This window comes from Mesocricetus auratus, unplaced genomic scaffold (genome assembly GCF_017639785.1).
Source record: "Mesocricetus auratus isolate SY011 unplaced genomic scaffold, BCM_Maur_2.0 Super-Scaffold_100676, whole genome shotgun sequence".
Lineage (NCBI taxonomy): Eukaryota > Metazoa > Chordata > Mammalia > Rodentia > Cricetidae > Mesocricetus > Mesocricetus auratus.
The window spans coordinates 90267938-90283582 of NW_024429266.1; the positions used below are offsets into that span (position 1 = coordinate 90267938).

Here is a 15645-nt window from a genome sequence, read left to right on the forward strand (position 1 = left end):
GCTTCAGCATAGCCTGATCTTAGAGTTCCTCAGCTGTGACTCAGTCCTGCCTGAGAGTTCCTTTTCCACCTAGACCATCTCCCACCAAGGGCAGACCCAAGGCTGGGTCAGGGGTCTTCCTGTGTTGATGTGGGATAATGCTCTTGTACACTGTAAAGATTTATCACTCATATTGGTTTAATAAAACGCCAATTGGCCAGTAGCCAGACAGGAAGTGTAGGCGGGGCTACCAGGCTAGGAGAATTCTGGAAAGAGGAAATGCAGAGATACAGCTGACAGTCAGGCACAGAGGAAGCAAGATGAGAAGGCACACTGAGAAAAGGTACCAAGCCATGCAGCTAAACATAGAAAAGAATTTCGGGAGCCGGGCGTTGGTGGCGCTTTAATACCAGAACTTGGGAGGCAGAGGCAGGCGGATCTCTGTGAATTCGAGGCCAGCGTGGTCTACAAGAGCTAGTTCCAGGACAGCCTCCAAAGCCACAGAGAAACCCTGTCTCGAAAAACCAAAAAAAAAAAAAAAAAGAATTTTGGGTTAATTTAAACTGGTAGAGCTAGTTAGTAAAAAGCCTGAGCAATTAATATAAGCCTCTGTGTGTTTATTTGGGACTCAACGGCTGCAGGACTGGGTGGGACAGAAACTTCCAACTACACTATGTGGTAGTGTGTAAGTCCAGGAATAGCAGATAAGGTCCTGGGTAGTCAGGACCCCAAATCTTTGTTCTGCCAGGACTGACTTGTATGACGATTGTCACTTAACCTCTCTGAGCCAGCCTGCCCTTGTATCTACTAAATGAGAGTTATTATTGTTTTTTTTCCTGTCCAAAGGGTTTGGGGAGGCTTCTGGGAAAACATAGATGAAGGAACATGTGATAGACTGACCAGATGACATACAGCAGGACAGGGAGTCAGCCAAGGAGATGACAAGGGTTTGGTCATTCCCTTCAGTCCCAGAATACAGGCCCTGAGTGCTTGCATGGTGGTCTGGAGAGAGGAGTTGCTGGGGTCATTCTCCAGCAGCCCCTACCTGGTGGTCTTGATACCAGATTCACCCAGGGGAATGGGGAAGGACCTGCCTGGACCAAGTTTTTTATGTTCGGTGTCTCAGCCTCCTCCTGTGACTCGAGTATTGCTAAGACTCAGGAAGGTGGGAAGGGCAGGGCTCCCGACAGCTCCGTGTAGGCTGGGGGAGGGGCAGAAAAAGCACTGGACTCCATCACTCAGTCTTTTGCCAGATAACGTGCAAAATGATCACAACACTAGAGGGGGCCTGGAGATGCAGCTCAGTTGGCGGAGTGCCTGCCTATCAGTCATAAAGCCCCAGATTTCATCCCTAGCACCTCATAGAATGGGTCACAGTGGCACATGCCTACAATCCCAACACTGGGAGAAGAAGGGAGGAGGATCGTGAATTCAGGGTCATTCTCAGCTACATAGCAAGTTCAGGGCTAGCCTGAACTACAACTACAAGAGACCCTGTCCAAAAACACATAAGTAGATAGATAGATAGGTAGATAGATAGACAGACAGACAGATAGTGATAGATAAAATCTACCTAGGAAGGCTCAAATAAAAAAAAAACACCTTAGCCGGGTGTTGGTGGCGTACGCCTTTAATCCCAGCACTCGGGAGGCAGAGGCAGGCGGATCTCTGTAAGTTCGAGACCAGCCTGGACTACCAAGCGAGTTCCAGGACAGCCTCCAAAAGCCACAGAGAAACCCTGTCTCGAAAAACCAAAAAAAAAAAAAAAAAAAAAAAAAAACCTTATTAAGAGCACCCTTCTAGTCCAGGCCTGTAATCCCAATACTGGGAAGGTAGATGCAGAAGGATCAGGTGTTCAAGATCATCCTCAGCTACACAGCAAGTTCAAGGTCAGCCTAAGCTATGTGGGATCTTGCCTCAAATGCAAACCAAACAGAATCACCACAGTAATGGTTCTGTAACAGCACAGGACCATAGCATGCCATCTCAGAGTGGTGATGCCACTCTATAGGTGTGGCAGACACCCAGAGGGCCCTGCACAGGGTCGTGAGCTGGGGGAGCTTCAAGGGCAGCCCAGACTCACCAACAAGGCACACGGGATAAGCCCTTTCAACCTTTAAAGGAGTTCATAAGCAAGAACTATTTCTTTTTATTTTTGGCATGTGTACTAGCTACTTTTATGTCAACTTGGCACAAGCCAGAGTAACTGGAGAGGAGGGAGCCTCAATTAAGAAAATGTGTCCGACAGATCCAACTGCAGGCAAGCCTATAGGGAATTTCCTCAGTTAATGATTAATGTGGGAGGGCCCAGCCCACTGAGGGCTGGGCCACCCAGGTTGGTAATCCTGGGTTCTATAGGAAAGCAGGCTGAGCAAGCCACCTGGAAGCAAGCCAGTGAGCAGCACTCCTCCATGGCCTCTGCATCAGCTCCTGCCTCTAGTTTCCTGCCCTGCTTGAGGTTCCTGTTTTGACTTCCTCTGATGATGAACTGTGATGCAGAATCGTATGCCAAAGAAACCCTTTCCTACCAACTTGCTTTGATCATGGTGTTTTAACACAGAAACAGTAGCCCTGACTAAGACGGAAATTGATACCAGGAGCAGGGTATTACTGTGACAGAGCTGATAGTGTGTTTTTGGAAGGATTGTGGAAGGACTTTGGAACTTTGGGCTGATAAAGCCATTGAGTGTTCAAACCTTGGTGAGCTGTTCTGTGAGGGCTTGGAAGAGAAGAGCTTTGAGAGAAGTGCTGAGAGAGTGGAGGCCGGGCTTGTGAAGTTCTAGAGGGAAGTTTGAGAGTCACTTACTCCATTGGGATCAATGCATATTTGAATTACGAATCTGTGGTTTGGGTCAGCTGAGGCTTAAGAGTTATCCAAGAGTAGCGAGAGACCAGCACCATTGAAGGAAACCTTTGTGTTACTGGGAAAATTGATGCTAGTTAGCTGGGGCCAAGAAATTAGCTATGATTAAGGAGAGACCAGTGCTGGGCTATAATGGCACACCCCTTTAATCCCAGGACTTGAGAGGCAGAGGCAGGTGAAACTCTGTGAGTTTGAGGCCAGACTGGTCTACACAACTAGTTCCAGGACAGCTAGAGCTACACAGAGAAACTCTGTCTCAAGAAGAAGGACAGACGAGGAGGAAGAGGTGGAGGAGGAGGAGGAGGAGGAGGAGGAGGAAACGGAAGAGGAGACCAGCATCACTGAGGTGAAGTCTGGGTAGTGTTTCCTCAGAGTCAGCACACACAAGCTGTGTTTCAGAGGTGACTAAGGCTGTATCTCACACTGGCAGCTGAACGTGGTAGTATAAAAATCATGTAGGTGTACTAACTCCGAAGGGTCATTGTGGTAGCTTGAATGTAATTGGCCCCCACAGGCACAAAGGGAATGACACTATTTGGAGGTGTGGCCTTGTTGGAGGAAGTACAATAGTTTCTTCTGCTGTCTCTGGATGAAGATGTAGAACTCTCAGCTCCTCCTCCAGCCCCATGTCTGCCGGCACGCTGCCATAATGACAATGGCCTAAACCTCTGAGATTGTAAGCCAGCCCCAGTTCAACCTTTTCCTTTATAAGACTTGCTGTGGTCATGATGTCTCTTCATGGCAATGGAAACCCTAACTAAGACGGTCATAGAGAACAGCTGAGGTCTGGTACTAGGGGACCAGGATCGACGATTGTTGAGGGTGCAGCCTCAGTGGCAGTTGAAGACCCAAGGATTAAAGAGGTCATACACAGAAGCTGAGCTCTGGAACCATGAAGAGAGCCCCAAGAGGCTATTGGTGAAAGTGTAGCATATTGCAGCATTTTGGAGATGCCAAAACCATGGGATGACTATCCAGCAGCAGTGGAACCCAGAAAACAAGCTGTGTGTGCCGCAGAGGGCAGAGCTGGAGAGTGACCCAAGCCCTTTGGAGGAGCTTAGAAGATGGGAGTGGATCCCAGACTTTGGGCACTGACTTAACACAGATGGAGTTAGGCTTTGCTTTAATTATGACTGTGCCCTGGCTCTTCCCTCTTGAAGTAAGAAAGTATCTTTCATTTATCTAGGAGCCCACAGTTGAAAGACGTTACATTTTTAAAGACTTAGGATTTTAAAAGAGACTGAATATTTTAAAGAGACCTAATTTTTAATTGCTTAAAATTTTAAAACAGACTTATTTATTTTCATGTGCATTGATTTTTGCCTGTGTGTATGTCTATGTGACGGTTCCAGACACCCTAGAACTAGAATTACAGACAGTTGTGAGCTGCCATGTGGGTGACTGGGAATTGAACCCGGGTCCTCTGGAAGAGTATCCGGTGCTCTTAGCTACTGAGCCATCTCTCCGGCCCCTAACTGAATTTTTAAAGGCTGTGAGTCTTTGTAAGTTTGTAAAGTGTTTTATATTGTGATATCATTATTAATGTGCGATCTTGGGGATGAATAAGAAAGGAAAGGTTATAGCTTAACAGTGATGTGTTTGTGTGTCAAATTGATCAGTTATGCTGTCTAGTTTTATGTCAACTTGACACAGGCTAGAGCCATTGGAGAGGAGGGAGCCTCAATTGAGAAAATGCATCCATAAGATCAGGCTGCAGGCAAGCCTGTAGGGAATTTCCTCAATTAGTGATTGATGGGGGAGGGCCCAGGCCATTGTGGGTGGAGCCATCCAGGGCTGATAATCCTGGACTCTATAAGAAAGCAGGTAGAGCAAGCCAGTAGGCAGCTCCCATCCACAGCCTCTGTGTTAGCTGCTGCTTCCAGTTTCCTGCCCTGTCTGAGTTCCTGTCTTGATTTCCTCTGATGACAAGCTCGTGGTGATATTTTGCTTGTACAGATAAAGCCTGTCTGAAGGTCAGAGAATGTAGCTTGCCACCAGCTAACCATAGAGGTCTGGAGGTCTGTACAGACAGACAGGAAGTGAGGTAGCCTGGCAGAAACCGGATATAAGCAGGGTGAAACAGGAACTTGCGCTCTTGTCTGCTGAGAGGACAGGAGGCAAGGTGTGGTGGTGACTTTCTCCTTCTCTCTGATCTCTCAGCATTTCTCTCTGTGTCTGACTTCGGGTTTTTAACATCTAGGCCAACCAAGACCTCCATTTACACAAACTGATGTGCATGCGAGCCAAAGCAACCCTTTCCCACTAACTTGCTTTGATCATGGCGTTTTAGCACAGCAGTAGTAATAGTGTGTGTGCATATGTGTGTATAAAGATTTACTGATTTATTTACTGTGTGTATGAGTGTTTTGCCAGCACATATATCTGCCTACCATTTGTGTGCAGTACCTGCAGAGGCTGGAAGAAGGCACTGGATCTTCTGGAAGTGAAGTTCTGGATGGTTGTAAGCTGTCAGGTGGGCACTGGGAACCAACCCCAGTTGGTTCTTCAAGACCAACAAGTGCTCTTAACTGCTAAACCATCTCTCTGGTCCTAATCACTCCTTCCCTCCTTAAAATAGTCTTTGGCTGGCCTGAAACTTGCCAGGTAGGCTAGGCTGGCTGGCCAGCAAGACCCAAGGGTCTGCCTATCTCCATATGAGCCAGCATGCCCAGCTTACTGCTTCTTAGTTCTATCATTTATTTATTTATTTATTTGTTTATTTTGATGTGATATATGCTAGGCAAGTATGTGATCTACCACTGAGCTGCATCTCCAGGTATGTTGTCTGTGGACCTTGCACAGGTCTGACTGTGTAGTCCAGTCTGGCCTTGAACTCATTACATTGGACCACACTGGGATCAAACTTTTGCCTCTTGCCTCTGCCTTCTAAGTGCTAGAATTGCATGTGTAGACAGCACACCCAGCTTAGGAGATATTATCTTCACTCTACAGAGACAAAACGGAACCAAGGAGTCACAGCAACTGTTCCTGGTCCAGCAGTACCCAGCTTGAAAGTGACAGAACCGGACTGGGCCCCAGGTGGGCAGCTGCAGCTGGTGTATTATGTCCCCAGCTCACACTGGTAAGGCTGAGGGAACAGTCCTCTCACACGTGACGGCATCAGAGGAGGAAGGCACTCACGTGGTTCCCAGCATTCCCTTCTTTAAAGGTTGGAGAGACTGAGTCACCTGGTGGCAATGTGCCCTGTCCAAAACCACTCAGTTACTGCCCCTAATTGTGCTGCTTCCCTGCCCCCACCGTGTGGTCTGAGGCCCAGAAAGTCTAGGCACAGCGAGTGGCTTGTGAGAAGTGCAGACCCCAAGGTCCCACCCGAGATCTCCTAAAGGAAACTGCAGATCAAGGAGACCCTGGGTGACACCTTTGCCCTGTACAATGTGCGAGACACTGCAGGAGGGACCTTGGCTTCCTAGTCTACAACGTCTGTCCCGAGGATAAGGGATTATAAAGCTTGAAACTGCAAGGTTCTGCGTTCTCTACCACAGTCACCGCAGCAGGAGTCCTCTGAGACCAGTGTTTCCGGGGTCCAGGCAATCATGCCATCAGTGACCTGCTGATGAGCCAGGAGTTTAGCTCCATCCAAGCCCGGGGAGGTGACACCCAAGACAGCGTTCAAAGCCCGCTTCACCACAGCCACTGGCCGCTAGAGGAGGTCTAGTTGCTTCTAAGAACTAAAATTGGCAGTCGGCTATGGAATGACAACACTTAGGATAGAACGACCTAGGGCCAGAGCCCCGAGCAGCCAAAGCGCAGCATGGACGGGGACTGAAGACCTTCTCTCCCCGTGGCGGGCTTCGATCTTCTCAATCCCGAGGAAGTGCTTCTGGTTGCTTGCCCATGTAACCGTCCCAGAACCTGGGGTCAGTGGCAGTGGACAGAGGCTAGGGGAGGGAGGAAGCACTCAGGGAAGACCTAGGGTTGCGACTGCCCCAGGAACAGACCGAAGACCTTTGGCTGTCTCCTAACTTCTCTTAGTACGAACGGCCATACTAAGGACTCACCAGAGAGGCAGCAGGAGCCCCACCCTAGCTGGGAAAGTGGGGACCCTGACTGCAACCAAGCACATACTAAAGGCTGTGGCCACCACCTTCAGATCAGGAAGTTTTATAGACAATCTCTTCCCTTCTTATTTCATGTATAGTTGAACGCTCGCACTTCCAGAAGCCTAGGTACCAGCTTGGGAGAACTTGGACCTAATTTCCCTTTGAGCAGTGTTTGCAAGAACTTTAGGCAACTTTGGGGCCACTCTGGATCTTGTGTGAGATAAGGAATAAATTTAGCCCCTTCTGGACTAGTCTCAGAAGGACTTTAAGGACCTTCAAAGACTTCAAGGGTCAAGTGTAATATTTTATGCCTGCAATCCTTGCACTTGGGAAATGAGTTCTAAGCTAGCCTCAGCCATATAGCAAGTTTTAGCCAGCCTGGGTTACACATCAGGACTCTGTCTTAAGGAGAGGGAAGAGAGTGAGTGGGAGAGTGAGTGAGTGAGTGAGTGAGTGAGAGACAGAGTTCAGATAATAGATGGCATCTGAGGGGTGAATCAATGGTTGGGATCTTGCCTTCATCTCCAGTGAGCACAGCTCTGCTAGTTTGTTCTATAGTGGATTCTGAATGGCTTTTGTTGACAAAGTGTTCTTCTAAATGCCTAGAGAAAGTTCTAGAAAATCTTCATGGTACTTGTAGCTATAAAACTAGAAGGGAGTTTTTGATCCATTTGGTGCAACTCTGATCCACTCAAGCCTGGGGCCCTTGGGCAGAGTCAGCACTGAGTGGAAAAAATGTTCCCCCTCAGCTGCCGGAGACTTGGAAAGATGAGGGTCCAGATGTGCCTCTTTGACGACCTGCAGCTGTCACCATCAGCTTCTCTTTGTCCTCCTTCTCCCAATCAATGCTCCCACAGGAAGCAGCAGCGGAGGCTGGAGATGTCTGGTTCATCGTGATCCTAGACAAAACCTATATATGTGGCCTGCGTCCTTGGAGCAATTGGCAGATGGCTATGCAACCCCCGAGGGGCTTTGTAGACAGCTCACCTCACAGCTAAGAGCCAACAATTCCTCCCTCCAAGAGGGCTGGCCAGAAGCTGTGAAGACAGCAACGCCCACTGACTCAGCAACTTCCCCGGCAGTGCCCACTGACTCAGCACTTTCACTGCTGGAGACTCACCCTGAGGAGACAGAAGCTCTACTGAAGGGACAGGCCACATGCGTCAAGATGTTCACGTGGCATTACTCGGAAATAGCCCAGCCAGAGGACCACCCAGCTAGCCTGCAGCAAGGAAGCACCAGCTGCAAAGAATATCGTGCACGTAACGAAAAGCCACATGTGCAGACCGTGCGGAAACATGGACCATACAGCAAAGGGAAACGGCGCAGCCCACATCCGCTAGGTCCTTTTGCTTTTCTCACTGCAGGGAGACCCACACACACATTGTTGGAGCAATGTCATAGCATGAGCGACTTGTTCTCTGAATCACTTATCAATTACTGCTCACTGTGGCGGGGCTGGGGGGGGGGACGGTGACTAGAGGGGGACACGACACATACACAGAGAATAGGAGAATAGGAATGCATTTCCAGTTCATTTCCCGCTTCAAATTCAGTGTGTGTATTTCCCTGATGGGGGACGTCATTCTGTATACATGTTTCTCTTATTGGTTGACGAATAAAACACGGATTGGCCAATAGAGGCAGCAAGATAGTTGGGGCTAGGATACCAGGAGAATTCTGGGGAGAGAAGGGAGGGAGGAGCCTCGGAAAGGGACGCCATGTAGAGACTGGGAAGATGGGATGTACCAGGCATTCTCTGGTAAGATTAGGCCATGAAGAAATACATAGATTAGTAGTTATGGGTTGATAATTAAGAGAGCTAGTCAGTAAGCAGCCCTAGCCTTCTGCCAATAGTTTTATAACTAAGAGAACATCCGTGTGCTTATTTGGGGCAGGACCTGGACCTGGCAGGAAAGAAACATCCATCTTCATTTTCCCAATATCCTTCCATTCTGCCACAGCCAACATTTTCCAACAAAAATGAATTAATGAAAGAAGGAATTGAATGAAGGCACCCCCTTCCTTCTGGGACATGTATGTCATGCCAGGTGCCAAAACTACCTCCAGCTCTATTACATGCATGTTAGAAGAAACCCAAATGAATTATCGTAAAGACAATTTGGCCTTATAGTTTGCTCTGCAGCAAAGACATCTCTTAAAAACCCATGTTTCTGTTTTTGAAAGCGGGGGGGTACGAGTGCAGTTAGGACTTGTTACTAATCTGTGGCCAAATAACTAACTGAGTGTGCTTAATTCTGAAAGCAGCAAGCTAAATTATGCAGTGTCAAAAGTGACAACTCTCATACCTACACCATGTCATCTCTACCGGCATGATTTTAGCTTCACAGCTAAAAAACTCTGCCAAGGAAACCTAATAAAAGGAAGCGAAAATATTTCTGTTGCGACCAAGCTGCCATTTGAGAATGGCTTTTAAATATGTTCTCCTTTACGCGTAAAACTGAAGGCAGATGTGTGCTGAAAGCCCCAAGGGACAGCTTCCTTTTAATCTTTTCAAAAGCAAACCAACAAAGCGGCCTTTGAGACGTGAGGTGATGGATTAATACTCCTTGGATGGTTCTGCATTTCTCCAAGCCAGAGTGCTGCTGCTAAAAGCACAGTTGGGAGCTAGAAGAGAGAGAACCGTCTTCATCATTAGTTCATCTGGCCCCAGATGATGAAGTGTCAAAGGTCACACTTGCATCTATCTGCCTCGAATGCTGTTGCTTTGGGTGATTGTTAAATGGAGGGATGCAGACACCAACATGTTCCCATTAAAATAAACTTAACCCCCGCCCCAGGGAACATGTCATGGGGAGTAAATGGGAGAAGTAATTATCCAGGGTTTCAGATCTGTGTGAGCATAAAGTGGGCTTCTTAAATGTCTCGCTTGAGCTACTCAGATGAGTTTTTATACGGCCTCAACTACTGCCGAGTAATCACAGGCTCGTTTCCCCATGGGGTCTGTGCCATGTGAACACGTGTGTGTGTGTGTTTACACAGTTGCAAAGTGCCCAGCTCAGGATATGGGGTCCCGTTCAAGCCAAATGTTAGGACCAATATTCCCTCTCACTGTGACGTTTCATCTGACCTTGAATACACATGGCCAGACTGAACCTTCCTTTATGCTGCCGACTACTGGAGGCCAGTTCCTGTCCTTTTCGTGACCTCCCCTGAGCACATGCTCTTGGGAGTGAGAGTTCTCGAACCATACATCAGAATGTCCCATGCTTGCTAGGACCTAGCTCTGATTTTCTGTAGTTTGTATTGACTCTTGCCTATCCAGCTGTTTAAGGCTTGTGGCAGCTTCTAACTCATTTGCCTGTAACATCTGTGTGATCCTTCAAATTTTTTCTCTACTTAATTGTTGCCCTGACTAGTAAACTAGTTCCTGCCTTGGTGTCAGATGTATGCATATATACACGCAGATAGGCAGACACACACACACACACACACACACACACTCACAGATAGACATTGATATTTCAGTTTCATATAAAGATATTCCCGCTGCACTATTATGAAATTGCTGTAATACACACCACACAAATCAAACTCTGGATTGAGGTGAGTCCCTCATTAACTGTGTGACCTTGTATAGACCCCCTAAGACTCTCTACTGCACAGACTTGACCAAAGGCCTCTCCTCTCTGGTCTGGTCATCTTTGGTGAGGCTAGATTAACACATGCTGCATCTCAGCTGCCCATATTGAAATACACTTAAACCACTGGCATATAGGACGAAGGTTAAACCTTTCAAAACACAGTACTGGACCTGACACACACAATGCTTCATGGTTATGAAATGAATGAAGGGATGTCTATAGTAAAACTATACAGACCGTTTATCTGAGCCAGATAAAGAACACCAAAAGAAACGCTCTGTTTCATTGGGCAGAATACATAGTTGGACCCCTGAATTCCACGCTGTTGTGTGAACCACACCCCTCGATGATGGGTTGTCAAGTAAAACCCTGAACATGGTAGTTTCCCTCTTCCCTGGATGAGGCAGCAGACTACAGAACCCCAACTATTCATGTAGCTGAGTTTTGATTCCCTGTGTGATTGTATCCATAACTGTATCAGTAACGATCAAGTGGACATTTAAAGGACATATATAAGTAGAAAATAAGCTGGCACATGTAGGTCTTCACTGAAGTCTCCGCCATCCACAGAGAAGGCGGGAAGGCTAGTCATGCTGGTAGGGGACTCAGCAGAACTTACTTGGTGACATAAGAGGGTCAATTTAAGCCACTGTCCCCAAGTGTCACAGCAGGCTGGCAGACTACTCATAAGGCAGTTTCGGTATCCCCACAGAGGGCCAGTCCAATCCTGAGCCATCCACAGGCTGGTACTAACGTTGCCCTGCAGATTTTGGAAGCAACTTGCTAGGTCATTCGTAACACGGCCATCAGCTTTGGTGTGCCCTGTGCACACTGCCTGTCTACATCTAAAAGGGAGAACTCGGTTCCTTTCCACTAAAGAACGGCCAGTCCTGACGGCAGATAAAAGATTGAGGCATGGCACGACTTCCAAGCAAGCTGACTCTATCCTGTGCTCGGAGCTGAAGCCTGGGTTCAGAGTCACTGTTGCTTCTAAAGGACAGTGACACTCATGAGAGAAGCACAGATCACAGGAACAGGCTCTTTGGATGGATTCACAGCCCGTAAGGGAAGAAGACACTGGCTTCCGCTTATCCTGCAGTCCCACTAGGAAGCTAGAGAAAGGTACTGTGACAAAATACAGTCACAGGTGTACCTCTAGGTCGAAGAAGCACCAGGGTCTGTTTACAAGAAGAGTCCATGTCAACAATGAACTATGAACACATGATGTCATCCTCCAAGATTAAGCACCCTCAGTACTTTTAAAGCACTTAAAAAAAAAAAAACCTCTAGTTGCTATAGCAACTCGATGCAGCTCTTAAAAGGGGATTTTGAGGGGGGTCATTTTATATCTTCAATCACCATAACAACATGATATATTTTTAAAGGGTATTTTTATCTAATTTGTGTAGACTTTGGACTCTATTTAAAATACTCAGATCGAGCATGACACAGGAGAGAAATGATTGGAGGCAAGGAAGCTCTTCCACAGACTCTACATACACACACACACACACACACACACAGAAATGCAGAGAGACATCTCCCTCTGTGCATAGCCTAAACAAACCTGTCTCCAGGCCTCCAGGCAGCAGTAGGCGAACTCTGAACGGGCACGAGGAGAGGTGTTTATAAAATTCCTCCCTTCTGGGCCCTGAAAATACAGCTCCTTCCTCCCAAATTGCACCAGCCAAAGAGGATGTCTTCGGGTGACTAGTGTGACCAGCTAGCGCTTCTCCTACCCTGAGACTCGAAAAGGAGTGGGTTAGACACAACCAAATCTTGTCAAAGTATGTTCTTCCGCTAAACAAATGGGGGAGGTGGCTGTTTTACATGGCAGCCGCCTGGGGAAAGGAGTGGGTGGGAATGGGTGAGCACAGTGGAGACTGTCTCTCCAGAAGGAGCTCCAGGGGACTTCAACCTAGCTGAAAAGGAGGGTTGGGGGTGGGGCTCAAGAGTCTGCACGTTTCCCCCAAGGTTAAGAAAACTTGAGCTGTTTATACCGAAAGTATAACGTGAAGGCGACTATCCCCTGGCTGTCCTTTGGCGCTACTATTGATTGGGGTGGGGGGCCGAGACAACAGGTCAAGAACTTGGAGAAGTCAGGGGTGAGGGAAGGGGACAACCAAGGCGAATGGTGTAAAACAGTTCAGCGGAAGGGCTGGCTTGTGAATAACGGACTTGACTTTGAGGGGGTGGGGCTGTGTGGACAGGAGAGGAGAATGCAAGGAGGAAATTAAAACGCTGGGAATGGCTTTTATAGTCACCCGCTGAGGGTAGTGAGGGCCGAGTAGGGTGGGAAATAACAGCCCTTGACACATGTTCTCACAAACCCCCTGACAGAGGACAAAACCAAGGAGCAGAGTCTGGACATGGAGCGCTTCAAGCGCTCGGCGCCTGGCTGACACACTAATGACAGCTGATAGATAAGAGCTAGAGATGGTCCATTCGGGCCCCCTCTCGCTCCTCCTAATGACGGAAAGAAAAGTAGGAGGACCAGGGGACGGAGAGCGAGACCAAAGTAAGCAAAGGGTGTCAGAAGAGGGCCCAGCCCCAGATCGATGGAGAGGGCAGCGAGTGACAGGCGTGCAGAGGAAAGACGCGCGGGGCGCGCCGCTCGCTCACCTATGGTCGACACCACGGTGCCCACGAAGTAGAAGGCTCCGGGGAAGTCCCAGCGCGGTCTCAGGGCGTCGGCTCGGACCCCGGCGGCCAGCGCGGCCTCGTAGTGCCGGAGGAAGGCGCGCAGCTCCGGCTCCGCCACGCCGTGCGCCGCGCTGAAGTTGCGCAGCGTGGCGCCCCAGCGCGCCCGCGCCTCCGCCTCGCCGGGGCTCTCAAGCGCGGAGAAGACGGTGGCACCCGCCACCAGGTAGAGGCCGATGAGCGCGGCCAGCAGCACGAAGCGCCCGGTGTCCTCGTTGAGGTGCGAGCGGCGACAGCAGCAGCAGCAGCAGGAGGGGCGCGGCAGGCGGCGGCGGCAGCGGCGGGGCGGGGGCCGGGGGCTGCGGGAGGACATGGTCCGCAGCTCAACCCCGGGGCTGGGGCGGCGCTCGGAGCCGGGGCCGTGACATCCCCGCCACAGGAGCAGGTGCGTGAGGATGGTGGCCAGAGGTCTGTCTGGGGCCGCCGCGGAGCCACTCTGCAGCCTCCCCGGAACCGGGACGGCACGGAGCCTCCGCCTCCCGCCGGGCGTTCAGGCCACACACTGGTCGTGCGGCCCAGCGGGCACCCGGACTGGAGCGCTTGTCTCTGCTCCCCGACGCCTTACCGCCTCCCGCGGCTCGTCACTTGCTGCCCTCGGGCTCCGAGCTCCGAAGCTAGGCCAGCGCCGCCCGGTGGCCGGAGTCCCTGGGGCCCCGGGCCGCATGCTCCTCTCCGGACAGGCCGTGGGGTTGCGGAGCGGCTGAGCCGTGGAGTCCGGACGCCTAGGATCGGAACACGGTGTCAGGGCACACACAGAGTCCCCTGGGGCGTCTCATGAGGCTGCTGGGGCTCGGTGGCGCCTAGGCGCGGGCTGAGCCGGCGATCCTGTTCCACCGCTGGGATTGAGCCGGTTTGGGAGCCTCAGAGCCGAGCCGAGTCCTCCGGGGAAGCGGTCCTTTCCCTTCCCTGCTACTGCCGAAGAGCTACCCGGCACGGAAAGGCGGAGTCACCGGAGCATGGGGCGGGGTGTTGGGGAGGGGTGAGTAAGGAAGGGAGGAAGGGGTGGAGAGTTGGGCTGCGGCGACGTCTCCGGGTCGTCCTGGCGGCACCATCGCGTCCCACCGGAGCAGGTGTCCCACTGCGGTGCTGGCTGTCAGCGCGCTAGACAACCGCGTCCTTCCTTCCCTGCGCTTGGGCTCCGGGATCTCTTCCCTTCTCAAGCCGCTGGGAAACTTTGCTCAACTTGGTGCTTTGAGGTCTCAGAGGCTGGGGCGGGGGCCATCGGGAGCCAAACCCGACTTCCGATTCTTGGGCTCCGGCCTGAAGTTTAAGTTCCTTCCCTTTGCTCACTCTTTTGTTCCTGGATCCCACCACAGCGCCAGGACTCCGGCGGAGTCGTCACGGGCGAAAGACACGGCCTGGGAACCGAGGACAGGCTCCGGGCGCGGCGGGAACCAGGGCGTTTGCTCCCCCTCCCGACCGAGCGGCCGGCCGGCGTCAGCACCGCGGACAGCGCATCGGTGCCGCAGACCGGGTGGGAGGCTCTAGGCTGCGGGGGCCGCCACCCGGGGCGAGGCTGCTCACCCCGCACCGCGGTGCTCCCCAAGGCCCTGCTTGTTTCCCCTTCTACCTCCAGATTGTCCCCTACTCCACCCTGACGCAGGTGCGGTGGCCGAAACTGCGTGTCGCCAGGGTGCCGACGCTGCGGAATAGAGCCGGGAGGAGGAGTCACGCGCAGGTGGGGCACTTGGGGCCACCAGAGCCTGAGGATCATAGGCCCGGCACTCCTGGGGCTTCTCTGCTACCCCAGCTCACCCTCCCGAGGGACGAGTGCCTGGATACACCACGGGTGCGGTGGAGGGTGAGGAAGATAGAAGCTGGCTAGGAGAAACAGAGTGCTTTGGAACGCCCTAGGGAAGCCTCCTCCGCCCTACATCGGAGGAGAAACAGAATGGGTGACAGCCGCCGGTCCTTCTCTGCCCGACAGAATCCAGTTTGGCTGGGGTCATAAAGTTGTACAGTGAGGAACACCCTCGGTATAGACAGATAATCCCGCCCTCTCTGGGTAACCAGCCTCCCTCCCCCGTTTTATGTCGCCTTCCCTCTTTTATTGACCGCGAAGAGGATCCTAATAGTGATACGGTATAGATAACAGGGAAGAAAAATACTGATAGTGACTTCCTAGACACTCCAGGTGGTTGAGAGATTTCTGGCAAAATGCAGAGCTGCCCCCATCCCACCCCCAGCCCAGGGCCAGGCTCGCTAGCCCCCAGCGCAGGGAAAGACCACCCTCTACTCAGAGCTGTGTTGGCACTTGCAGCGTGGTGGTACTTAAGAGTGGACCACTCACCGGACATTTCGCAGCTATGAAGCTGGGATCACCCTACCCTAGTTTGGAGGCTCAGGCTGGCACTGGAGATGGCAGAGGCTGAGTGGGCGTGTTTGGGGACACAGATTATGACTAGCCAGGGGTGATAGAGACTTGCATCTTAGAGAC

At 51.0% G+C, this 15645-nt stretch overlaps 1 protein-coding gene across 1 annotated transcript in view; it reads right to left on the reverse strand.

The window, feature by feature from the left end:
* The window catches only part of Kcnk12 (potassium two pore domain channel subfamily K member 12), a 46597-nt gene extending 31610 nt beyond the window's left edge, over window positions 1-14987 (reverse strand). The window contains exon 1 of the mRNA XM_040737814.1: window positions 13131-14987. Coding sequence (XP_040593748.1) covers window positions 13131-13521 — 391 coding nt within the window. The 5' untranslated portion in view covers window positions 13522-14987. The remainder of the gene's footprint in view (window positions 1-13130) is intronic.
* Between the last annotated feature and the right edge of the window lie 658 nt (window positions 14988-15645).